The sequence below is a fragment of the Neomonachus schauinslandi genome, chromosome 16, assembly GCF_002201575.2.
Source record: "Neomonachus schauinslandi chromosome 16, ASM220157v2, whole genome shotgun sequence".
In the NCBI taxonomy this organism is placed as follows: domain Eukaryota; kingdom Metazoa; phylum Chordata; class Mammalia; order Carnivora; family Phocidae; genus Neomonachus; species Neomonachus schauinslandi.
The window spans coordinates 54,918,816-54,946,027 of NC_058418.1; the positions used below are offsets into that span (position 1 = coordinate 54,918,816).

General features: G+C 48.5%; 1 protein-coding gene across 1 annotated transcript in view; it reads right to left on the minus strand.

The window, feature by feature from the left end:
* The window catches only part of MBTPS1 (membrane bound transcription factor peptidase, site 1), a 52,394-nt gene extending 25,408 nt beyond the window's left edge, over nt 1–26,986 (minus strand). Inside the window, exons 1-10 of the mRNA XM_044922135.1 lie at nt 26,888–26,986; nt 14,514–15,005; nt 13,616–13,873; nt 10,715–10,918; nt 8,968–9,078; nt 8,432–8,541; nt 6,838–6,954; nt 6,361–6,428; nt 2,572–2,674; nt 1,188–1,339 (exon numbers count right to left, since the gene is read on the minus strand). Of these exons, the coding sequence (XP_044778070.1) occupies nt 1,188–1,339; nt 2,572–2,674; nt 6,361–6,428; nt 6,838–6,954; nt 8,432–8,541; nt 8,968–9,078; nt 10,715–10,918; nt 13,616–13,873; nt 14,514–14,676 (1,286 nt within the window). The 5' untranslated portion in view covers nt 14,677–15,005; nt 26,888–26,986. The remainder of the gene's footprint in view (nt 1–1,187; nt 1,340–2,571; nt 2,675–6,360; nt 6,429–6,837; nt 6,955–8,431; nt 8,542–8,967; nt 9,079–10,714; nt 10,919–13,615; nt 13,874–14,513; nt 15,006–26,887) is intronic.
* Nucleotides 26,987–27,212: the final 226 nt, after the last annotated feature.

Here is a 27,212-nt window from a genome sequence, read left to right on the forward strand (position 1 = left end):
GCCTCATCTAAGTCGAAAGAGAGTGAGTTGGGGGAAAAATACAAAGTGAGCACTAACTCCAAAGACCTCTCTCTGTAACCTTGAGATAAGGCACACGGCCCATCTAAGTCACAGCACGTGAGCATCAATTCTGGCCAACTGTCTTTGAGAACTTTCTTCCAACTTCACTATCTGCAAAATTAAGGGCCAATCGCTAAGCTCCGTTCCAACCATACGAGGGACTCAATGAGACAGAGAACAGATAAATTACACGGAGAAACTTCAGTCCCGCTGCCTGACCGCAGCTCCTCTCGGCTAACAGAGCACATTGAAAGGTCACTCCCTAAGGAAATGAAAAAATGGGAGGAAAACATCATTTTGTTCCCTGCCTGAGATACACACTTGCTTGGACATAAAAAGTACAACTATAGCACAAAACTGTTATGTTAAAAAGAAAAAAAAAAAAAAAAAAATGGAAGCACAGGGTCTCTGGGGAATCCTGAACCTTCCTCAATATTGCTGTGAACCTAAAACCATTCTTTTTTTTTTTTTTAAAGATTGTATTTATTTATTTGGGAAAGAGAGAAAGAAAGAACACATGGGCGTGCACGAGCAGCGGGGGGAGGGTCAGAGGGAGAAGCAGACTCCCCGTGGAGCAGGGAGCCCGACAACATGGGGCTCCCTGCAGGACCCTGCGATCATGACCTGAGCTGAAGACAGCCGCTTAACCAACTCTTAAAAATAAGTCTTTAAGGGGCTCCTGGGTGGCTTAGTCAGTTAAGCATCCACCTCTTGATTTCGGCTCAGGTCATGATCTTAGGGTCCTAAGATCAAGCCCCGCGTCAGGCTCTGCACCAAGTGTGGAACCTGCTTAGCATCCTCTCTCTTCCTCTCCCTCTGCCTCTCCCTCCACTCTCTCTCTCAGATAAATAAATAAATCTTAAAAAAAGTATTTAGTAAAAACAAACTGGAACAAAAGCAGACATGAGAACAGTCGCAGGTACTGTGCCCTCACCCAGGGCTTTCCAGTCAGATTTACCGTGTGTTCATGCACATGAATCCCCACCCCCACGGAACAGGGTGGAGACGGAGAGAGAGAGATGGAGCCAGGTTCACGGCGTGCTCCTCAACTCTCAAAGCTGTTGGGGACAAGCAAGAGTCAGCCCCTGCTCTGAAGCACCACCCCCTCTCTGCTGAGCGGCACTCACCTTACCAGCAGGGTGACGGCGCCGGCAACCACCGGAGAAGCCACGCTGGTCCCCGACAGGGCCCGGCAGCCCCCCTTCACCCCGGAGCCCCTCACCCCAGCGCCATAGGTGACGATATCGGGCTTCACACGGCCATAGCCTCCTGGGAGTTCCTACGGAGAAAGCAGCTTGGTTTCCCCCACAGCACAGCGCCGGCATGCATCTGCACGCAGCTGGGGGTGAATACGGGGTATTTCCACGTGGTGTAACCTTAGTCACACACTGGTTCTGCCTGAAATTCACCGCACTAGAACACAAGCTTAAATGGCAATGTAGAAAACAAAATTATTCTGGTGCTTTATAATAACCAGTATAATAGTAATGCAACAAAGCAATTCAAAGTGAATATTTTAAATTCTGTAAGACTAGAAACTAGAAATTGCTTTAAGTAACCTAAAAATTAGAAATATATTAAAAATATCAGAAAATTAGAATTAAAAATTAAAGAAAGGTTTCTTTACAAGGAAAAGATGACACGATTGGATATTTCAGTCTCAGCAGAGGGGAAAGAAAACACTCAGAATGGTAAGTGTAACTGCACGAGTAACAAGATTTTAACTGAGTACTCACTTAAATGTCCTGAAAATTGAGGCAAAATGAGAATTACAACAAGATCTTACATTCTGTAAGAAAGAAGTACACCAATCTGAAGTGAACAAAATCTTTCCTGGCTCTCAAACCTAACTAGATGTTGGATCCAGATTTGCATGGGGCCCTGTGTAAAGATGACTGCCAGACCAGGCAGGAAGGTTTCTCAAAATGCCGCTACGAAACAAGGCCTTGGTGAAGGCCAAGGACACGACTCGTGAGTCAGAGCATCAGGAAAGGCAGGCTGGAGTACCCGAGCCTGCCCAAAGGAGCGGCTACCTGCACATCCAACTCTGTCCTGGGGGTAGCAGAGGACGACTCAGTGGCACCATTAAACCCCAAGGAGCTGAGCTGATTAACTTGCTGGAGTTATTTCAATTTTGTCCAGCTAAATAGAATTATTTCCAGGGCAGCAGAGCTGATAGTAAACTGTTCTCATTGGCTTCTCCAGCTTCCTAAGGCAAGAAAAATCCTCTCACCAACTCTGAGGAAGGACTGCTCACCTTCCTACCAGTTAGGACAGTGGCATGAATCCAACCGACCTAAAAAGTGAGTTACTCAGAAGTCAGTTAAGAAGTGCCACCATGAAACGGCAGACATCCAAGGCGCCAGATCGTTCATCCTAGTGGCCAGGCAAGCACCCACAGCCCCGGCCACCTCCCCCAGCTGCTTTTCCATATGCACATCTATAAACACACGCAAGGCTCATACACACACGGTTCTGTGCAGCGCATCCCGCTAGTGAAGAGAAGCCTACCCAGGTAGTCATTCCCCTTGAGGAGAAGCGGGCGATGTTGTCCTCAAAGTCAATGCCGCCCACTCCGATCACATCCATTTGGTCAGCAGGGTTATTCAGAGTGCTAGATTGAGGCACAAAAACACAAGGGAAGAGAAGTATTTTAAACGAGTAATTCAGGAGGGCACCTGGGTGGCTCCATCGATTAAATGTCCGACTCTTGATTTCAGCTCAGGTCATGATCGCAGGGTCCTGAGATCGAGCCACATGTCAGACTCCACGCTGAGCACAGAGTCGGCTTGTTCCTCCCCCTTGGCTCCTCAGCCCACTCCCCGCCTCTCTCTCATAAAATCTTTAAAAAAAAAAAAAAATCAATAATTCAGATAAGGGCCTATACTTCCAGAAAAATCCAAGATGGCATTAGGTTCTTGTGTGGCTCCTGGTGGCTGTCTGTCAAAGGCCATGCTCTCTGCTACTTACACGCTGGGCTGAGGCCATTATCTTGTATGTGGGGCACCTTCTCATTATTTCCCAAGACGCACTTCTCCGGGCGCCTGGGTGGCTCAGTTGGTTAAGCAACTGCCTTCAGCTCAGGTCGTGATCCTGGAGTCCCAGGATCGAGTCCCACATCAGGCTCCCCGCTCAGTGGGGAGTCTGCTTCTCCCTCCGACCCTCCTCCCTCTCATGCTCTCTGTCTCTCATTCTCTCTGTCTCAAATAAATAAAGAAAATCTTTAAAACACTTCTCCCTTGTGCTCCCGGGCCTGGAGGAGTCCTCTCTCTGAACGGCACAAGACTCCACGCACTCACGACAGTCGCCCACTCACGGGCTCTCACGTCACTCTCACACGGTGCCCAGGGTGTGCATCCTGCCCCCACTAGATCCCACACTTCTCCGGGAAGTGGCAACAGCCACACATTGGCACCTGCCACCGTCAGGAAGTCAAAGTTCTCAACTGATCACGTACAGGGTGCGCCCCTGCCTCACGGGGAACCGAGGAACGACCCCTCCACCCTCATCGTGACCTCCTCACGGGGCAGACAGACACAAAGGAAAACCACGCAATTCTCCTCAATACCACAAGGGTGCCAGATCTGCAGAGAAATCACAGTGAAACAAAGCACAGAGGTTTTAACTCTAAAGACAAGACATTAAGTCAAGATGACATCAAACTGTTGGAAAGTATCAATTTCAATGCATGGAATCGCATTTCTGAACCTCACCTATTACAGCTGTATCACCAAAACCGGAACTCTGACAATTCAATAACCACAAGTGATTTCCCAGGGGCTTAAGGGATATTATAGCAAGACTAGGCACGTGCTTTTACCCAACTATTTTAAACCACCAGGAGTCAATGCCAGCACTGCCTTCTTAGCTCACTGGCCACCGACATGCTACCAGGTGGTTGTTCAGAGGCACCAACACTGATTTTTTTATTGGCTTGTGCTAAAAACGAAGTCCAAATGTGCCAAGGGTGCAGGACCCCGAGAGGGGCTCGCAGGCGGGGCATCGTGGGGATGCATTACTTCAGAGGGGTGGGAGCACAACGCCTGTGACAGACAACAGCTCTTTGAGCACGATCCTGTCATCTGCCTCGTGGTCCCCGAAGCGCAGCAGTAAGGCATCACGGTGTGTGGGGGGGGGGCCGTTCCTAGCACGAGCCCCCTGCGGCTCCACAAGCAGACGCTTCGTCCGACACGGGGCCCTCGCCAGGGTGCTCCTCTAACACACAAAAAACGGACAACTCTTTGACTGTAAGAGTGTGACTGCCCACAGAAGTCACAGGATTTCAGAAGAGTGACCAGCGTGGGGCAGCGCGGTCAGAATGTCGCGTGGAAGAGCTGGTGAGAGGGGCGTGAACAGATAGAAAGGCAAGCGAGAAGGGTCAGCAGCAAGAACAGGTGATGGGGACAGAGATAAAGAGGGCTACTGCAGGGAGACCCAGGAGGGGACTGGGTCTGAGGAAGGGGCAGCGGGGGACTGAGCAGAGCCAGCACCCGCAGGCTACAGTTCCCCAGCTGCGGCTGCAGGCCCAAGTGGGCCTGCCACCTGTCCGCGTACATCCCCTTTTCCCAAAACAGCCACACCCACTCGTTGACACACGTCCAAGGCTGCTTTCCCGTTGCAAGGGCAGGTGAGTGCTGACAACAAACACCACACAGCTTGCAAACTCTAAAATATTTACTATCTGACCCTTTGCAGAAAAAGTTGGCTGGCTCCAGGATAGAGTAGCGAGGACCTTAAAAACCAAAAAAAAAAAAAAAAAATGTGCATCTAATTAGGCAATGACGACCTACTGCAGATTCCTGAATAAGAAAACTGCTAGAATCTGTCTGAGGAGCAGAACAGAAACAAGGAAAGGGAAGAGCTACTACTTCTAAGGGCTCAGTATTGGCAGAGCCTTCCCTCTGCTGTCGAAGGTCTCCCTTGCAAGTGCCACCCAGGGTGGCCTCATGCCCACTGTGACAGACAGTGAGGCCGAGGCCCGGGGATGAGAGGGCCCCAGGGCCTGCGCTCTTCCCACAGCAGTGACCTTACACCATCCAGGCAGGGAGACAGGCTGGAAAGCTGATGGGCAGTCTGGGGACTCCGGACTGAGGGGGGACCAGAAATGGGAGAAGTGGCCGAGGGGGGAGAAACACATGAAAGGGGCAACGAGACAGCTTAGTACCTGGGGCCTCCCACACGTCACAGCACACACGACTGGCGACACAGCAAACCCAGAACCGTGGGCCCCTTACAAGGAGACAGGATCACTAACAACGATCAGGCTGGAACCACGGCTGCCAGGATGTACAGCTCCTGACCTATACAAACAGTAATCTCCTAGAGCTCAGCCTAACCCTGTGCCCTGGGCCCCTTGTGTCAGTCCGTCAGCTGAGAACCCGTCGTGCACGCCTGGGGGTGTCACTGCATGACGCAGCGAGCAACTCTGAAGGCCCAGGCACATGCTCGTCTCTCCCCGCTACGCTGCGGAGTAGTGAGGACGGTCTGCGTCTCCTTTCCCCTCTGTGGTTACCTCATACCCTGTCACAGCACTGAACTACACACGTCCTGGGGACCCAACAACGGAGGGTGACACATATCCTGCCGCAAAAGCATTTCAGCACAAGAGATGACTTACACGCGTCACCTACAGAATAAGAATCAGAGCCGTAGGTGAAAGAAGATCGGGATCTCTAACCAGACACGAGTTCAGGGCTATACTGCAGTGACCGATGTTTCACATCTCATGCTACTTTAGTTCACCATGACGACCCAGCACAAAGGGGCATTTCTGTGACCGCGTTCTCTCTGCTTCCCTCCATCTGACCCCACTCATCAAGCCTGCAGACGCCGGCCGGGTCTGTTACACGGCCCACACTTTCCCCCTCCACCAGCTCTGCTGCATCTGCACCTCGTGCTTCCTAAGACGACAGGCACCTCATCCCGTATACCGTCTCACGCCCGGGCCTCGCAGAGTGGGTCTCAGTAAGTACTGTGCAATCCATTTATTTCTAGCAGGTTTACTTTCCTGATGTCAGAAAAAAAAGGGGGGGGGGGTGAATAAAAACTGTAGGCCTCCAAACTACTGTTTACAGCAAACTAAAAAATAATAAATAAAAAATTAAGCACAAAAAGGCTGGCCTGAGATGACCAGTGAGGTGGGGGTGGTGGGCACTGGCTCATTTCACAGTCTGGCTGGTTGTGTGTGGAACGTTCCCGTGATACACAGTTTGAGACAGACACAGAGACAGACGGACAACAGATCTGCAGTTACTTCAGGGGGAAAAGCCCCTCTAAGTCATCCCTAGGGGGAATACTCACCCATAAAGAGGCCCGTCGTTGCCAATAGCAGAAACCATGATTACGTTGTTAGCCGTTAATTCCCACACCTACAGGATTAGCAAACATTTATTTATGGAAGTGTGCCACTCTCAATCACATACAACTGTCCAAAAGTAACTACACCTTCTAAAAAGACTTCTAAAGAAAAAAGGGTGACCTTGAAAAGGTAACACTAGATCATGGGCACAGACGTTTGCCAACCAGCGTGTTCATCGGCGCTGACCAAACCCAGGATTTGGGGCCTTGCAGCGCACAGAGCAGAGCCCGCTCTCTGCGCAGGTTCAGAAACGCACCGTTTGGAGAAGGAACCAGGATGTGCTGCTCCCAATGCAAATCGCCAAAGCTCACGCCCTCACCCATTGTTGCGACAGGCCACCAGAGCACCAGTGATGAAGCGCAGAGAGCAGAAGCTCTCACCAGGAATGCCACCGTCCTTTGTGCGGGGACACGACCAACCTTGTCAACGAAGGGATGGTCCATGAAGTCAGGGCCGCCGATGCTGAGGTTCAGCACATCCATCTTCTTCAAGATGGCGTAATTGAAGGCGTCCAGGAACCAGGAGGTGTAGGATACCTAGTTAATTGCCAAACACGACTTTAGGGGTTTTAGTGAAAGTCTCAAAGGGCTACAACACAGTTTCTGTCTCTAAGGGTAAAGTATAGCCTCTTAAGCAGCATAATGTATTAACTAAAATTTCAGAAACGAAAACCTGGAAAAAATAATGCTCCGAAATGTAAAGTATACACCCAGAAATTCTAGGTCCCTGCAGCTGGACTCGAGGAACAGCCGTGCTGTGGGGGCTCTCCCCAGGCCAGACGTACAGTGCCTCACCCTCAAGTGTACCTTCCGGGGTGGGGTGAACCCCCACACCTCTCACTGCCCTCCTTAAAAGGATTTATCACAAGACACTTCCCTTTCAGTTGAAAGTTTCTGCGCAGTTTACTGTATGTGCCTAATATTCTTCATCCTAAACAGACTGACGGGTAAACGGCATCAATAAAAGTTATCTCATAGAATTATCTCTCTGATGTTCAATTCCCCCCAGTTTCCTGACAGCTGAATTGCCTTGTGTATAACACCACTCAGACGTTTTTATAAAATATACAATTAAACTTACAGCAAAAACAGGATCAGTGCAATATTTAAGAATTATTGTTTAAAGGCTTTTACAAATAAGACAAGTTTATGTTTCCTTGTAAAGGCAAACATAGGAGGAGGGGATACAAGAAATTAAGAAACTATCACACTGGAGACATGAGGAAGTAAGGTGAGCCCCTGCTGGATGGGGACAGCGTTGGGGGAATTATCCCTGTGTTGCCTTTAGATATTTCTGAACCATGCACTATCTGTAAAAAATTAAATTTAAAAAATAAATAACAGGACCCTCCCCTTTTCTATGACTAGTTATGAAAAGCTAGGGAACAGGGCCGGGATCCCACCCTGCCCAATGTGACACCACGTGGTACAGAGGCAGCCCTCAAGCCCATCACAGCCCAGGAGGGGTGGCAAACACACCAACTCGAGATTCTTCTCGCGTGTGAAAGCACCAGAAATGTGCCCGTGACGTGCGGGCAGGCCAGGAGGACAGGAAGGAATGAGATGGGAGGGAGCCTGCTGTGCAGTGCCCTGGGGTGGGGTCTTCAGGGTCCAAGTGAGGCTGATGGTGGGGGGGTGGCGAAAGGGCGAAGCCACACAGAGGGGCCGTGGAGGGACAGCGTGGCACGTGTGGGATGCCAGAAGCAGCTCAGCATCAAGGAGGTGTGCTGCTTTTCTTTTTTTTTTTTAAGATTTTATTTATTTGCGAGAGAGAGAGCACATGAGAGGGAGGAGGGTCAGAGGGACCAGCAGACTCCCTGCTGAGCAGGGAGCCCGATGCGGGACTTGATCCCGGGACTCCAGGATCATGACCTGAGCCGAAGGCAGTCGCTTAACCAACTGAGCCACCCAGGCGCCCGGCGTGCTGCTTTTCAATGAATGTGTTCTCCAAAGTTTTACTTTTTCATGTTTCAATGTCAACTCCTTAAGCTTCAGGGGTCCTCAAAACACCTACCTGGTTATTGGTAAAGACCCTGAAAATATGAAGTTCCGCATCTGGAGCAAACCCTTGGCATTCCCGCATGCTGGCTATCACACCTGCCACAAAGGTGCCATGGCCCAGCCCTGCTGACCACAAGGAGAAAAGTCACAGAACAGAGCTGATAATGTGCGCCTAGATGCAACACTTCAAACCACCAATTCAAACAGCCTCGTTCTCTGAGCCCCGGATGAAGAAGCTGCACTGCCCCTGCACGGTCTCCCACCCAGAGCCCACGCCCTGGCTGCCCCAATTCTGGGCCTCGCACCCCCGCCCCCTCTCAAACTGGGAGGTCAGTGCTCCTCCACCAGGCAGCCCTCTCTCCTCAAATGCTACTTCCTGACATCCTGAGACAGACAAGCTTCTGCCCAAAGGCACAGTGGACTCGTCTCGGTAACAGCCCTACATGACTGTGTCATCATGAGCATCCAGAAAACTGCACTCTGAACCCATAAAACTGGGGACGGGAGCAAGGTTCAGAGACCGGGTCACACCACAACATCGCCACCCACCGTCGTCCAGCGTCCGCTCATTGGTCCAGTTGGTTCTCTCCTTCACATTTTTGAAGTGGGGATGCTTCTCGCTCAACCCAGTGTCAAAAACAGCAACCCTTACGTTAGCACCTTATTCCAAAAAAACAAGCAAACACAATCATGTTTGGAGAAATCGCCTTTTTGGATTTTATCTATAAAACACATTCCTCCTTGGGACCTGTCACGGAGGCCCAGAGCCTGCCCAACGCGCACGCGTTAGGTCAGGAGCCCCAGGGGCCCTGGCCGAGCCAAGAAGAGGAAAAGACTGGGAGACTGGGACAGATGCCATCATGTGCTAAATAAGACCTGACGCTATCGGGGAAATCTCTTGGGACACCCCTCACCTGTCACCAGTGCTCAGTCCTCCACACGGGAGTGATCTACCCCCTTCTGGTAACTTTCCCCACATCTCCCTCCCCTCATCTCTGTAGAGAGGCGCAATGGATCAAAGGGCACCAATAAAGAACACACCCGCGGGAGAGGGGAGACCATTCCCACGCCTTCCCTCCAACGCTGCTCATTAATAACCTCTGCACACGGGCTGCCAGCAACATGCGGGGATAAGGGTACATACAGTAAGGAAAACCAGTACGCTCTACACCTTGCTATAATAAGGAGCCTATTTCAGATATAAGCCAAAAGCTATGTGCATCAATGTCAAGACTGATATTGCCAAGTCAAGAAATTCTAGAAAACTTGTAGAAAAATCCAAGACACTTGTATTATTTAACAGCTAACGGATGTCACGAAGGTGGGGTCTTTCTGGGGTGAGAGTTGTGTTCACGTGTCAATACTATGTTAAATAATCAGTTACACTGACCTAACAGAACATACTGCTTACACTTAAATAATGGACACAATCTCAAAAACCACTTGGGTTGGGGGGGGGGGGAAGATAATGCTTTTCTACTTAGAGAATTTGCTTTGTGAAGAGTTCTCGCCCTGAAAAGATAAAACCACGAGGTGATAATCATTTTAATGAAACATCAGCCCACCAGGCATGAAGAGTTCAAGTGTCTCGGACCTTCTGCAGGGCGCGGGCTAGGGAAATCAAGGGAGAGGTATGGGTCTCCCAGGCTAGTGGATGCGGGCGAGGACCCCGAGACCAGCTGAGATGGACAGGGGTAGGGTGGGGGGGCTAGAGAAACTGGCTTCCGTTTGGGGTGGGGTACAAACCTTCACAGCAGTTATGACAGCGATGTTCTGCCATGATGCATCAGTCAGGAAAAGTACCTCATTGGTTGTTCTATTTCCTAGGATATGGTCATGAATACCATCCCCTGCTCTGAAACTAATGATCGACAGGTGCACACTCTGTAACTCAGCCATTCTGCACAGAGCTCCACACTCAAGGGAAAAACTCATTTTCACATTCTCTCTTCAAAGTAACCATCTCTGCACTTGATCTCATTCCCTGTGTCACCTACGTGTCAAGAGGAGAGAAATGCTCCATCTACCCCCTAACCTCAGAAATGATACAGAAAGACAGAAAAGGTGCAGAGCATGAAACGACCTCAAAAGGCACAGAAACAGATGCCCAGCACAGCGGAAGTCAAAGGGAGGGGGGTGGGGGTGGGGGTGGGGAGGGGTGGCTGCCGGACGTGTCCAGCTCCACGTGAGCAGAAGCGCAGGTGCCTGAGGCCTGTGGCAGCAGCACTAGACACCCGAGACGGAGGTGCGCCCCGGCCACCAGGCCCCACGTGGCTCCTGGGCGAACAGCACGCACCTGTGTAACCCATCTGCCAGAGCACGTCCGCCTGCAGGGTCTGGGCGACCTGGCGTGGGATGGCTCTCAGCAGCCGTCTACTCGAATGTCTCCCGGTAGCGTGCCAGAAGCCGGAGCCCAGGGAGAGGCTGGCTCTTCGCAGGGGACGGGATGACTGCCACTTCTGGCTCCACCGGGTGTCGTTACAGGGCGCTACGGGGTCCGCTAGAGCCAAGGAGAGACAGATGAGAAGCGGAGCAGCACGGGGACAACCCGACCCGTCAGGGAGAGCACCCATTCTGGAAAGAGCGCCAACTACCCCTGAAACCCTGGGTGACGGAAGGGGGGAGGTTCTCGCCCCTGCCAGAGGCCTTTCTCCAGGCAGTTACACCCACAGGACATCACTTAGCTATCATCGTTATTCCCAAAGAGTCCTCTACTTGGCATTTCCTAACTGACGGAAGGCAGAGAAGGACTGACAAAATAACCACTTTTAAAGAAAGAAAGTCAATCGTGCCTAAAGCTGAAGAGAGGAGAAATGCCTGATTTTTCACCAGCAACTTGTTCTCACTGAACCAAAAGGGTTAAACACAACGACGACAACAGAACAACAAGGAAGCACGTGGCCACCGAGTGATGGTGACGTGTCACAACACTGGGTGCTGGGACCGAAAAGGACATGTTAACCCACCACACCTGTCTCTGGTCCAACAGCAGCAGGACCTTCTTCCAACTGTACAGTGCTCACTACTCTCAACATGCTTTCCAAAAGCAGAAGAACTAGAAAGGAGTCGGGGGGGGGGGGGGGGGGGTCTGTAGGTGGCGAACTGTGTCTTCTCTTGACCTTGCGGGGGGACCGCGGGCTGCGCTCGCATCAACACCTGCCAAGCTGCACTGACAACCATGAATTCCGTTATCTGTAAGTACCTTACTTTGTTAAAAATGGAAGGAAAAAAGCAAAAGAAACACCACAAGAGTAGTCCTTACCTTCCAGGACCATGCTATTACGAAGAAAAACTACATCTCCAATCAGTTTTGAGAAGAACACACCTATGCTCCTACTACTCAAATTCTGTCTCTAAAGCAAAAGACTATCGTTTATTCCCTTCTTACCAAGCTTCCCCATGAAAAAGCACAGGGACCTGGGAAAACAGTCACGTCAATTCCATTAAGTAATTATTTGCACAGACCAATTGAAATTATTCTGCGCTGAACCCGCCATGTTTACTCTGTTCTTTAAGTCAACAGCGGGGGACAATACTGGACGTGTTGACGGAAGAGTGGTATTGACAACACGCGAGGGTCTGCTCCATCGGCCTGAAGCGGACCAGACTACACCGAAGTAATGAGCTCGGCTCTCTAAGAGCAATTCGAAAAACTAGAGAGTACTGGAAGGAAAGCCGTTAAAATGGTGAGAGGGCTTGAACCCATGTCGTGTGAGGGACAGCTGAAGGACCTGGAGAGAAGAATCTGTCAAGGGGGACACCGTGGGTATCTTGACAATATCTTTAAACACTGTCTTGAGGCAAACAGGTTGGCTCTGTCTTCCAGCCTGTGGACAGAGCCAGGGATGGGAGCCAGGGTGGGACAGGCTCCAGCCAAAATAGAGCAGAGCCTTCTCACAACACAGCCAGAGAAACAAGCAATATTTAATGTCTATTTACATCCTAAAAACTCTGCTAAGCTCTTACACTTGCGCTATCTATCATCTTTGTGAGAACCCTAGGAGGTAGGTAGCATTATCTCCATTTTTCGGACAGGAAAAGATGAAGCTCACAGGAAAGCGGCTCAGCACACGCGGTGGCAGATGGCGACAAGACGGACCGGGCCTGTCAGCAAGTGCGCCACGTCCTTAGGGCACGTCAGGCACACGTCTGACAACCATGGTGCAGAGTGCAGAGAAAGGAACCCAACCCTGAGATTCCAGGATTGCTGTGCTAAAATTAGGCACTTCCATGTTTCTTAAAATGTCCTGGGGCTCTTTATGATAAAAAAGTAAAATAAAAAGCACAATGCTAAGCCATTTATCTAGCTAAGTGTACAAGGTCTGGTTTGGTTTGATCTTCCTGGACTGTTTTTAAAGAGAAAATGCATCACAGAACATCCTGCCTGACACACAGAGCTCTGAGGAAGTCAGGCACCTGACCTCTGCGGAGCCTCCAAGGGCGGGCTTGTCACACTATGCAAATTAGCTCGGCCTCCCCGGGCGCCCTCTCTGAACCTCAGAGGCTCTCAGGCCTACTACCTGACAAAGGGAGAAAAGGAAAACTTTATCGCTCTTTCCTTCCAGGGAAAAAAACCTTTTCTCTGGTAATAAGCATGCTTCGGAAAATGTTAAGTAATAAACATGCAATTTATTATTTAAGGATAAACTCTACCCTGACAAGCCCAAGTTGTAAAGAAGTGGGAAAGAATGAGCCCTCAGGCTGGAAGAATAATCAAATGCCTTCCATCCTCACACCTGCACAGCCTGTGACTGAAACAGGCCCAGGGGAGGCAGGACTGTGCATGGTCAGGAGGCTCTCAGAAAAACAAAACGAAACCCACAGAAAGGATGTTTTACAAGATGCCTTAAAAATAAAAACACACGCTGAAAGAAGCACAGTGCAGCCAGAGGAAACTCGAAGACCCGGACCTCTCCGAGGAGCCTGGGTGAAAACCACTTGCAGCAGAGACGAACATCACCATCGTCCCCTACTGCAAACTTGCAGATTTTTCCCACCAGAATAGCACGAAGCCTATTGTTAGTTTTTTAAACTCCTGGCAAGAAAACGTTCACAACTGATGAAACTAAGTGAAGGGACTTGCGTGCTGACTAAACCCCTTCTCGGCAGCCTGTGTGAACACGCACATTCTCTCTCTGAACCCCAGCGAAGCAGATAAAGCAGACTGACAAGCGGAGCCCGCGATCACAGTACTCACACTCTGCGTACTTGAGCGAACGGAAGACTTTCCGCTGGGGTGTCACCCGTTTGATGTTGGGATGATCTTCAAGTGTCAGCAGCCCCGCTTTCTGTTTTTCTTTTATCTGAATCACCTCAAAATCACTAGGGTAGTCACTGGATGGGTTGTTTCGAGGAATGATTCTCCAATTGTCTATTTCACTGCTCTTCAGGGCACTCGAAATAAAAGAATTTCTAGCTTTGGCTGTAAAGTATCCATTGAAAGCCACGATGTATTCTGAAATCAATGACCACAAATAAAAATAAGAATTTATGTCCCTGTATTGTAACATAAGGATATATCCACTCTCAAATTTCCCTGGTAAAAGAAAACTTACAGATCCTAAAACCTACAGTAGAAGGAGCAGTAAACCAAGACTGGTTTAAAGGCCCTAAACAGCCATTTCCAGAGCACGGAGTTAAAATGATCTGTAGGAGTCCCCTGATCACAGAATACATCACTTAAAATCAGACACGTGTGCTATTTTTAAAAAAGCAGAGATTAACAGAAGTTTGAATATATGGCAAAGAAATGCACGTAACTTTTTCAAATAGGAAAAAGGGATTCAGAAGGAAAGGCTCCGTTTTATTTTACTGAGCATTCCGCACCTCCCAACTCCCCACCCTCCGCGGCTGCAACGGTACCTGTCCCAGAGAATCAGGTTTTAGGGAAGTAATTCAGAATGCCAACATCCTTGCTTCACAGTAGCTACCTATCTTGGGAAAACCAACTTTAGCAGAGTGAACATCTAAGCGCCGTGCACTCACCTCATATGAAATGTATCATAGAAAAGAGGGCAACGTCTTTTTTGGCAAAAGCTAGTATTTAAAATTAAGTTTTTAAAAAATGGGGGGGGGGGCTAAAATAGTATCATTACCATATTCCACAACCGTTGAAGAGAATTCCACCTTCAACGTCAGGTGGGAACAGCCAGGGCACGGGGCCTTTTCGAAAGACTTCTTCTCCAATCTGTCACCCAGATGTTTCTTCCCACAGAGCAAAACCACTAGCAGAAGCAGCCAGATGTTGACAAGCTTCATGGTCCTAAGTGAGTATGGTCATAAAATCGCATAAATTCAAATCGCACTTTTTTTCTTTCTTGATTATAAGTTAATTTTTGTTTCGGCCAAAAGCTGAAACATTATTGATCAGCCACTTTACAGTCTTGTCCAACGTAAATAAAAGTTAAATTTCATGGCCTTCTGTGGTTTGGCCTGAAAAGAGGCTTTCATTTCTTTCTTCGTTTCTTCTCCATCTTGGGCCTCGGGCTCCTGTCACTCTGGGCCAGACAACTGAGTCCTCCACTCCATCTGCAGCACAGAACCACAGTCGGGCAAGGCGGGCGGTCCCTCTGGGAGTTGTGAGCCGTCTACAAAACAAAGCGAGCCAGGCAAGAGTCAGTCCTGCGGGAGTCAGTCCTGCGGGAGTCAGTCCTACGTGTACCACAGGCCAGAGAGCCACACGGACGCCCCGTGAGAAGATGAGACAGACATGCGGCTCAGGCACGAAACACCTGTCTTCTCTTTCTTTAGTTACTCCTCACTTCTCTCCAGCAGAGAGAATAAGAGATAAGACGAAATAAGAAAGGTTAAAACAAATGAGAAAAACGGAGCAAACTGAGCATAACAATGCCAGGAATACTGAGCCCCCTAGCAGCCAGAGAGGGGGGATCACAGTCCTGCACATCTGCCCCCCTGCTCCGCTTCGACCTCAGATTCTCGATTTCTCATCATGTGCAACCCTTCATCTCCAGGGCTCTTCCCCAACAGCATTTGATTTATTTTTTAAGTAGGCTCCACACTGGGTGTGGAGCCCAATGTGGGGCTTGAACTCATGACCCTGAGATCAAGACCTGAGCTGAGACCAAGAGTTGGATGCTTAACCAACTGAGCCACCCAGGCGCCCTGCAACAGTAGTTTAATTCCTCATAAATTTTACCAACTCTTCAGGCAAAAGCTTGGTATATACATCCTTACTTTCTACCGTAAAATAATACCTAAGCACAAACTAATTTCCATGCAAGTCATATCCTTGCCACTTTCTTTTAGAGAAACTATGCTTTAAAAGTATTCAAACTATTTTGAATATTTTCTGCCAATTCTCTGAAGAGAACATAGAAGAGTTTACACAGTCATCAAATTTATTTTACATGAAGCCTGACCTTAAAGAAATCTAACCTGCTAAATAAGTTATAACACCAGATTACCTCTTTACTGGAAGTAATACAAGAGAACAGTTTGTCAGATACACTGCTGCCAAAGAAAAGTGTTATCTGAGTGTTAAATTACACACAGGCACAGATATCCTTCAAGTATGTGAATGGCAGAAAAATGATCATTCTTCACAATGAAAAACAGAGCGGCAGTAAAACAAACAAAACAACGATACTGGCTGTGGCATATCCAGAAAAATCGGTTGCACTGATCCCACCAGAAACATAAATAATCCAGCAAGGGGAACACCAATCAATAAAACAGGACAGGCCTTACACTGCTAACTTGTTTCTAAAAAGAAAACACTTAGGACCAGGAGCTGACCCCCTTTAAAGAGAGGTACGGAATTACTAAAACCCCTTCCTCTGGCAGCAACTGGTGCTTTAGAGTAACAAGGACTTTGTGGTTTCTGGAACTATTCATATGTGCCTCTATTCACAGGAAAGCACATAAAATATAAAAAAGTTTGAAAGGTTAATATTTAGGACTTCACTGCTGTAATAACACACGATCCTGAAAAGCAGGCCTTCTCCGGCACTAGGGACTAAGGCTGGTTGAATGGAGCTCATCAGATGGAAATGAAATTTTAGAAGTTATTTCCTATCAACACAAAGAACAACAATGAAAATGCCAACCACAAGAACAAAGAAATTAAAACCAAAGATCGGAACAGAAACACCAAAGAAAGGCAACAGGGGACACCAAAAAAGCCACTCCAACATATTTCATGGTAATACGCTTGGGAGTGAGCCCCAATTTTTTCTGCTTATACCTGATATTTGCAGTAATGGGGTATCACAGAATATAATCACATGAAGCATATACCTCACTTAATTATAGTATGAGTGGTCAAAGAAGATAAAGCTCACCACTGGTGAGAAGAGTTCTCATATTAAATGAACTTACAGTGAAAAAGATTTAAACAGGTCTCTCAATTAAGGCAAATTAAAAAAAAAAAGGCAATCTCTTAAGCTCTTCTGCCTCAAGCTAAAGAATCTATGACATATTTGGGCTACATGTAACAAATATTATTGAGGGATACTGGTGAGCCAATCTTAGACCTAACTGTGTCAGATCGACTTTAATTAAACCTGTTCTTAATCTGCACACAGGCACGGACAGCGAGCTCATACCGCAGCCCGTGTGGAAGAGATGGCTGGCGTTCTACAACTGATCCCCAGAGACAGACTTCGCAAGACAGAGAAATGGGAAGAAAAGGTTAGAGGGGTTTTAAACTTTAAAAATGCCTAAGATAATCAGCTCTCTCCCAAAGAGAAAATGTTTTAGGTTTTGGAAAAAAGGACACCGCAATATCCCTAAGACATTCTACCTTAATTTATGCAATTAAATCATACAATTTTATATCGTGCTTACCAAGATTAAGGTGCGATCCAGCCAAGAGGCCGACTATAAAAGCAAACAGCTAAACAAAGCGCAGGAAGACACCGAAGAAGAGGCGCACACGCAGGGCCGGGATGCCGCACTGAGAGTTCTTCTGGGTGAAACGGGAGGCTTTTGCCAAGGAGGAGGAGGAGGAGGAGGGGGAGGAGGAGGGCGCTCTGGCAGAGCCTGAGCCAGCAGAGCCGAAGTGCGGAAATACAGGGGGGAGAAGGGGAGCAGCCTGAACACAGCTACAGCACAGCCCAGAACAACACAGAACGTGCAGAGGATCAGCAAGTCCTCTGCACGAGGAGGGAGGCCATGGGGTGCCAACCTGAAGGAGGAAAGATGGTGGGAAGCAGGCACCTGGTGCAGGTGCGACCTCTGCGCAGGGCCCTCAGGAAGCAATGGGAGTGAGGTGCGCAGAGATGATCCGGAGCCCGGTGGGGCTGCTGAGCAGCTCTGCTCCCAGGTTCGACTCCTTTACGGCACCAGTCACAGAGCCAAGCACCAAGAGACGGCAGGGACACAGCAGCCAACAAAACCCAAGAGACGGCAGGGACACAGCAGCCAACAAAACCCAAGCCAAACCTCCGAGCTCACGGTGTGAATGCCCGCGCGCGCGCGCGTGTGTGTGTGTGTGTGTGTGTGTGTGTACAGAGGTGCCCCTTGAGCCTGGGAGGGGACCTCTGAGGAAGGACCTGCGGAAGCAGGAAGCTGGCCAGGCCAGCTGGGCACAGTACCGGAGGCACCCGGAAGGGCGAGCCCAAAAGCCCGAGGCAAGGAACACGCCTGGTTTATGTAAGGAAAGCCAAGGGGCCATGTGGCTGGAGCAGGGGGAGGGAGGGGGAAAGCAGAAGGGATGGGAGATGTGGGGGAGGGCCTTGTAGGTCAGAGAAAGGACCTCAGCTTTCACTCCCAATGGGAGGCAAAGCAGGATCTGAGCAGAGGAGTGACCCCAGCTGGTCTGCACGAGAACTGGCTCGCTCTGGCTTCTGTGCAGAAGGGGGCACAGGCAGACGCAGGTGGCCGACTGGATGGCTCCCAGGACGACTGGGTCGGGCCAGGCCGGGGCAGGAGGGGCGGTGAAGGGGGGCACGCGACGGCAGTGAGACAATCCGCGGACAGCCAGATTTGGGGGGTGCACACCTGAGGAGCCAGGGACAACACTGAGGCCTTTCGTCCAAACACAGATGGCGTCTGCCCCTGACAGAGACGGAGAAGGTGCAAGAGAAGCAGGTGCTGAGCTCTGACCACGTGAAAATTAGGGTAAGCATTAGCGCTGGGAAGGCATGGATCAGGGCAGAAAGGAATAGGGAGATAAGAAAAACCCCAAAATCTGTGAGAAAGAATTTCCATAACGAACAGCGGTCTGTTGAAAGGGCCACACACAAAAAGGCGAACAGCAGCCTGCCCCAAACTCCAAAACCACCAGTGGCTGGAAGACACCCTCAAGTAGAAAAATCCCGTGGGGATAAGGGGAAGGTTGGAAATAATGGGACAAGGAGACACCTCTCTGTTTGGTTGGGTTGTGGATGACCTGCTTACATTCTAGGTTCTAAGAAGACACTCTTTACAAAGACCCATGGCTCCTAAAAAACTCTGACAACGGATACTGAAGTTTCTATGGTTTCCCAATCCCAGAATAAGAAGGTTTCAAAATATAAATTTGCTTTGAAGAAAACAAAAATGCCACCAGGGGCACAGAGGCTGGTGAAGGATGCCACTGGCACCGAGGTCACAGGACAGGCCACTGCGCTGCTGGCCTGTTTTAAAGACAGCCAGTCCCCACGACTTCTCTACTGGGACTTCAAAGGCACAGACCGCACCTCCCTCACCTAAACACCTACTCACCTGTGTCGACGATGGGTTACCCGCCCCCCCCACCGGCTCTCACTACGCAAGGCAAACCTGCTCAGCACTGTCCCTGAGACAGCCTCACCATCGAGGGGCAAGCACGGAAGCAGCAACGCATACAGAGCGTGTAAATACAGACGCAGACATACACACATAGGAAAAGAAACATTTTAAACAAGAGCTCCGTCTTCCCTTTTCTTCCTCTCTTTCTGCATAATTTAGCCGAGGGCAAGAAGGCGCTGGTGGAGAGCCACGGTGTCCTGGTGTGGGGCGATGGCGTCTTGAGAGGGTGAGGAAGGTGTGGAGCAGAGGCATCTGGTGAGGGTGTCGGAGCCTGAGTGGGGTGATGACCATGAAAGCGGGAAAGTGAGTTGATCAAATAAATATTTACAGATAATGGGAAGCAGGTTTCTATTGTCAGAGAAGAAAGGCACAGGTAAGAATAAGGAAAAAAACCTGAAAGATCCATGCAGGATCAGACTGAAGTTGGAAGTACTGGTGTGAACTCCAGGTTCTCCATATATGGGACAGACAGACATAAAAACAAACATGCAAGTGTGTATGTGGTACACACGCACACGTGCATTTCCTAGCTCTGTCTACTGCAAGGACACGGGAGTAGTGACAGCTCAACAGGAGGGAGCCCTCTAGTACCCAGAACTGGTTTCCTTTTTTCTTCTTTTTTAAGATTAATTTATTTATTTGAGAGAGGGCGAGAGAACATGCTCGCACGAGCAGAAGAGAGGGGGAGAGTAGGAGAGAAACTCAAGCAGACACTGTGCTGAACGCGGAGCCCAATGTGGGGCTCCATCCCACAACCCCGAGATCAGACCTGAGCCAAAACTAAGAGTCAAATGCTTTAACTGACGACACCACCCAGGCGCCCCCCAGAACTGGTTTTCTAAATGCCATTCTTCACTGCAAGAAACCAGGCTCCTAGTTCCAGATGAGTGGGCAGGTGAGTCTGGAACATCCTGTGCCAGAAAGAGAGAAAGCACTCAGAGAACAATGGGAGTGTGTCTGAGGAACACAGAGGCCAGTGCGGGACAGCCTGAGCATCAAAATAAATAATGAAAGTAACAGATGTTAACCCACTGCAGAAAATACAAAACAGGAGTCCACAATAACATTTAAAACTAAGTTGAAAGCTTGAAGAAGAATGAGATATTTACATAGGCCCGGAATGCCTCCCAACAACAAAAAAAATCCTTATCTCCAAAGGGACAAGCTACTTCTCCTACAGCAGAGAAGCTTCACCAAGTTAACCAGCCAGGGGACAAACGGACCCAGACACACCAAGCAGATGACTGGAAGAGGCTGGCATCACTTGTGGGGTTCCTGCCAAAGATGCAAAACCTGAATCACATCATGAGGAAACATCAGAACCCAATCAAGGGACATTCTTCAAAATAAACTGGCCTGTAATTTTCAAAACTACCAAGGTAATGAGAGCCAAGGACTGGCTGAGACACAGCTCCAGACTGAAGGACACTCAGGAGACATGACCGGTAACTGAACTTGAGGTTCTCAACTAGATCCCTCTGCTGGGAAGACATTCCTGGAACAATTGGCAAACCTGAATGGGGCCCGCTGGGATGACATAGCAGGGAGGTACTGGGACTCATTTCCTGATTTTGAAGGCTGTGCTTTATGTAAGAAGGACTCTGCTTGCAGGAAATGCCCCATGAAGTATCTAGGGATGATGGGTATCAGGTCTGCAACTTACTTTGAAATGGTTCAGAGGGGGAAAGGCTTTGTGCTGTTCTTGGAACCTTTCTGGTAGATTGAAACTGTTTCCAAAATACGTAAAAAAATAAAAAAATAAAAAAAAGAAGAAGTTGTTTTATATTTAGTCTCAGCTGCTAGGAATGAATGAGAAGGATGGAAGTATTAAATTTTAAAAAGTGGTGGGGAGGGCAATTTTAGGCTCTTTTCTGATAGTCTGAGCTGCCCACTATATGCACGACCAGACTACTAAACCATGTCAGATACTCACACACATCAACTGTCACACAGAATGACAGTCCAACAGCCCAAGAGATGTGATTGAGCTAGTCGAAGTGAAATTCAAACTAATTCTCCTTCTAATGAATTGACAGAACCCTTGAAAAGATTCATGGTAAAGTAAATTTCTGTTAAAACTGACTCCAGTGGGGCGCCTGGGTGGCTCAGTCGGTTAAGCATCTGCCTTTGGCTCAGGTCACGATCCCAGGGTCCTGGGATCGAGCCCCACATCGGGCTCCCTGCTCAGCGGGGAGCCTGCTTCTCCCTCTCCCACTCCCCCTGCTTGTGTTCCCTCTCTCGCTGTGTCTCTCTGTCAAATAAATGAATAAAATCTTTAAAAAAAAAAAAAAAAAAACTGACTCCAGTGTTTCCACAATTTACATTAGATCAAGAAACTCCTTGAAAACAAGTATAATTGACAAAGAATATCCTATTACCTTCAGGTGTACATCATCTTAGTGCTTGGATATTTTCACACACTGGAAGTGATCCCCCTAAGTCTGGTTACCATCTATCACCACACGAAGTTATAACAATGTAGTCTGTCTCTGACTTATTTATAACTGGAGGTCTGCACCTCCTAATCCCCTTCACCTATTTCTCCTGCCCCCCAACCCCTCCCCGCTCTGGTAACCAACAGTTTCCTGAACCTATCAGTCTGTTTCTATTTGTTTTGTTTCTTCATAAAAACCAAGTAACACTGTGAGAGACATAAACTGAGACACCAGTGTAAAACACAAATCATGTTTAAGAATTCAACCCAGGGGTGCCTGGGTGGCTCAGTTGGTTAAGCGACTGCCTTCGGCTCAGGTCATGATCCTGGAGTCCTTGGATCGAGTCCCGCATCGGGCTCCCTGCTCAGCAGGGAGTCTGCTTCTCCCTCTGACCCTCCCCCCTCTCATGTGCTCTCTCTCATTCTCTCTCTCTCTCAAATAAATAAATAAAATCTTTAAAAAAAAAAAAAAGAATTCAACCCAATAAAATGAGGACTCTCATATGTTGTGAGTGAGCGTAAATAAAACTCCTGTTACCTTTTAGAACGGTCATTTACCAATATGTATTAAAAGCCTTAAAAATGAGGGCGCCTGGGTGGCTCAGTCATTAGGCATCTGCCTGCGGCTCGGGTCACGATCCCGGGGTCCTAGGATCGAACCCCGTGTCAGGCTCCCTGCTCAGCGGGGAGCCTGCTTCTCCCTCTCCCACTCCCCCTGCTTGTGTTCCCTCTCTCACTGTGTCTCTCTCATGGAGCGTTTATTCTGTGGCAGTCGCTCTTCTAAGCAATCTTCCCAACCTGTTACTAACCACCCCCTTTCCAGATGAAAACACAGAGGTGCCCACGGTGGCTCATCACCGGGCCTGGAGCCACGTGGCAGTGAGTGGGAAAGCCAGCTGGGAACTTGAGTAATCTGGCATGGAGGCCACCCTCTTAAGAGGTAGGTTACCCTGCTTTTCTAAAATCTCCCCTAGAGGGGCGCCTTGGTGGCATAGTCGGTTAAGTGTCCGACTCTTGGTTTTGACGCAGGTCATGATCTCGGGGTCATGGGATCAAGCCCTGTGTCGGGCTCCACACTCAGCCCGAGTCCGCTTGATACTCGCTCTCCATCTCCCGCAGCCCCTCCCCTCAGCTCACAAGCACACACATGCACGCACTCTTTTAAATCTTTTTAAAAAAATAATATCTCCCCTAGAAATTCATTTCATAGAAGTGTGAATCTGAAAGCATACAATGATTTACACCCAAAGACTATAACCAGGAAAAATTAGAGAGTATCTAAATGTGCAATACGAGACTAGCTAACTGATTAACCAAAAGTATGGAATGCTGTGTAGCAATTTCAAATTATGTTCCTCCAGAAGGCTGAATAATGGTCCCCCAAAGATATCCACATCCTCATCCCCAGAACCTGTAAATGTTACTTTATATGGTCAAAGAGATTCTGCAGGTATGAGTAAACTAAGGATCCTGAGATGGGGAGAGTATTCTGGATTATCCAAGTGGGACCAATGTAATTACAAGAGTCTGTACGAGAGCGAGGCAGGCCCACTGAGCTACTCCCCCACTGATAGCAGGAGAGAGATGATGGAAGCCGGAGGCTGAGGTAATCAGAGGAAGAGGCCAGGAGCCAAGGAACGCAGGTGCCCCTAGAAACCAAAAAAGGGAAGGAAACAATCTCACCTGGAGCCTCCAGAAGGAATGAAGCCCTGCCGACACCTTGACGTCAGCCCAGTGACACTGATTTTGGACTACTGACCTCCAGAACTGTAAGATAATAAACTGGTGTTGTTTTAAATCACTAAGTTTGTAGAAATTTGTTAGAGCAGCCATAGGTCTTGAATGTATTTCCCAAAGACTACGGGGAAAGGTTAATGCAATATTAAGTAAAACAGTTCACAATGATCCAAATTTCGATTTTTAAATAATGTATCTATATGCACAGGAGAAAAAAAAAGGAAAAGACCTTTGCCACAAGGTAACAGTGGTCCTATCTCTCAATGATATTAGTACAGGGTCTTAGTTCTGGTCATTTACACTTTTACAAAGAGCCTTTGTTACACTTTCATAATTAGATAAAATAACTAAGTACTTTAATAAACCTTTTATAGAAAAACAAATTTTCTGGTAACACAGTGGCACAAAGATTCAAAATATATTTAAGATTTAGGTTTTTTTAAATAAATTTTATTTATTTTTAAGTAATCTCTAGATGCCTAACATGGGGATCGAATTCATGACCCTGAGATCGAGTCACACACTCCACCAACTGAGCCAGCCAGGCACCCCAAAGATTTGGTTTTATCTGTACACACAGTAGAGCTTAAAAGGGATCTATTTCCTAGGAATTGTGTTTAATAATCTGTCTGTGTCTACCTTAGAGCTCCAGACAAAGCTTTTCCGTCGTTTATTCTGAACAGGCTTATCATGTGCCATATCACCTACTCATAGGGCCTAGCTAGAGTTGTTACTGGATCCACTGTTTACTGGATTTAATTTCTATAAATTCTTTATGTAGAAGACCTGGTGATCTTTCCATACAAAGGTACGCCCTAAAAGATGGTATTTGCACAATTATGGATTTTCTGTTAATAAGTATGCCTCTAATACAGGTGTAATCAAAACATATTTGACATCAAATACTAAATGGAAAATAAACAGTTCAAACAATATATGCCAGGAAGAAGATTTAATGAGCTATGTTTTAAAAGGAGACCAAGTAGAGGAAATGTATTACCTGGGCAAACAACAGGTCTGACAGCTAACATTCCTTGCAGCTCAGGTTCTTCTACTTTGCATTTAATAGAATATCACTCAGATTATAATTCTGAGTATAGCTAAAGTATATCTGAAATCATTTCTTTGCAAATAAGAACACAATTCAGGGGAGAGGAAATTACTTGTATCACCCCACAGTCATCTAGTTTAGATACACCAGCTTTTTTAATGAACTTTTACTGAAATAGCTCCAGAGAAAACTGAACTGTGTTTAGGCCACAAAAGGGTAGCATTCAGTTCAATTACACTTTGGCTGTAAAAGTACCACTTTCATAACTAATTGCATACTCGGCAGTACTACCACTGTGTAATCAGCTAACATTGAAACGATGCCAGACCACACTATCTTGAAATAAAGGTGTATTCTTCAGACTGACTGAACCATTCCTTCTGGCACATTCTGTCCATTAGCGGGACAAAACAAGTAATTCAGCCCAAAGAGTCAACAATGCCAGAGTGAAGAGGTGCTTGTCTACACTGTCCTTTACTGCCTATTCTTTCACGGGTGCTGTGTCCATCTCCTTATTCTCTTGATCCTTCAGTCATCCAGCACTAGCTAGCCAGCCGCACGAGCAGGCACCTCCAAACCCAGTACTTTCCTCAGTTTACTTGAAACTCACTTCCTTAAGCAAAGACATCGTCAAGATTAGTAAATCCAGGTAACAGATCTCTGCAGCACGTCAAAACTGATTAGGCCACAGGGAAGGGAAAATCGATGTGTCTGTTTTTACTACCTCCTTGGACTGTCTCAGGCAAGATGCTGACGGAGACCAAAGTCCCCACCCAAATACCAAATGCAAAGTCTAGCCTCCCATCCTTAATTAACATTTCAAGTCACAAAGGGTTGGAGTTGTCAAGTTTTTCCAATGAAATACAAACAATATCTCAACTCTCCCCTGGTGCAAAGAGGCAGTTGCAAATCTCCCCCTAAAAACCCCACACAGGACACAGATGAAACCCAGGTGCAGTTTACCTAAGTGTTCACCCCTCCTAGCTTCTATTTATGACACTTAACTGTGGCTGCCACACAAAAGAGGCAATAGGCAGGGCAGAGCAGTAACTATCTACCACTAGAATGACAGAAGATGGAATCAAACATGTGAATTTGAAGGGAATGCTAAAAATTTAGCTAGAAGAGATCCAGCTTGATCCCATGGGGCCCCATGTGCTGCAAAGACTCTGCAAGCAATAAATTAGAATTTCTCTTTTTTCACGGATACAACCAACTCTTGAATATGAGAGATGCATGGGGAGTGCAATGGAGAGGCTGAATGAGCAAGGGTCCCACTGAGGCCAAGCCCAGACACAAAGGCCACAGATGATCCCACCTCAATGAAATATTCAAAAGAGACAAGTCTAGGGAGTCAGAGAGCAGATTAGTGGTTGCCTGGGGCTGGAGTCAGAAATGGGTAGTGACTGAACATGGGCACTGGGGATCTTTTTGGGGTAACAAAAATGTTCTAAAAGTGGGTTGTGGTGATGACGGCACCAAAAAAAAAAAAAAAAACACTGAATAAGTACACGTAAAACAGGTGAATTTTATGGTATGTAAATTTTACCTGAACAAAGCACTGACATAAAATATATATATATATATATATATATATATATATATATATATATATATCGTGTGCTGCAGATAAAAAAGAAAAGTTGGGAAGAATCAGTTCTCCAAGCTCCTCACTCTTACACAAATGCAAACTGAGACCCTGCAGGTGGGTTGCTTACTAGCATAGCTAAGGCTAAAGGGCCACAGGAAAATAAATTCTACGGAGTTCAGCTCTGAGATCTTCTGCTACTTTATTTCACTTGGAAGTGTCCTTCAGAACCTAAAGTATTTAACTTAATTTGCACAGACAAATTGGCCAACATTCCCAGGAGCTCTCACCAAAACAAAGGGTAAACATCTTAATAAAAATGATATTGATAATCTATAATATAGCAGTCTTAGACTTAGTCTCAGGTAGCGCACACACGACAGGGCAAGGAAGGAGTCTCTCCGGCCCACCTTGCCGACGAGCTTCCTGCACTGCATTCCTGAAAATCGGGATGTTCAGCAGTGTGCTCAGACTGCGACAAGCAAAGAACCGAGGTCGCTGAAAATGTGATCCCGAGCCCCTACGGGAGCCGGCCCGGAACCGTGGGTGCGCCGGGAAGCTGAGGGCCAGCGCCGGGGACACGGGTTCACTCCGTTGAAGTTTATTTCACGGGGAGAAAACGGTGAGGCTGAGCAAGCTAGCACCCCGCGTGAGCCCGGAGAAAGGGCCGGGCAGGGCCCCCCAGCCGCAGCCCGCCGAGCACGGCCGCACGCGCTGTTTCGGATGCTGGAAAACGCCCGTCAACCCGTCCGCGGGTCTTCCCGTCCGTCCCCCGCCCCACGCTCCTGTGCGGCTCCCGGAGGGTCCAGGGGCGCAGGGAGGCCCCGGCCCCGGCCGCCGCCGGCGCACACCCCCACCCTTGGGGCCTCGGGCGCGCGGGCGGCTGCACAGGTCGGCGGGTGTGGGAGCGAGCCTCCGCCTAACCTACCTGCTGCCGCCTCAAGCTCGGGTCCCGCGGTCCCGGGATAACGGCACCTCCACCGCGAACACGCCTCGCGTCTCCATTCGGGGCTGTTTACCCCCAACTCTCGCGAGACTACGCGACCGGGGCGGGGAGACCGACGGCTGAGAGTGCCGGGAGCGCCGGCCCCGCCGGCTGTGCGTCCCCTGCGTCCCCTGCGTGGGCCTGCGTGCGCGCTCCGGACGCCGGGGGCCGCCGGGCCCGGGCCGGGCGGACGGACAAAGGTCTCGCGACACTTGCGGCCGGGGGGAAGGGTGGCGGGGCTGGTGGGGGTGTTGGGCAGTGGACCCTC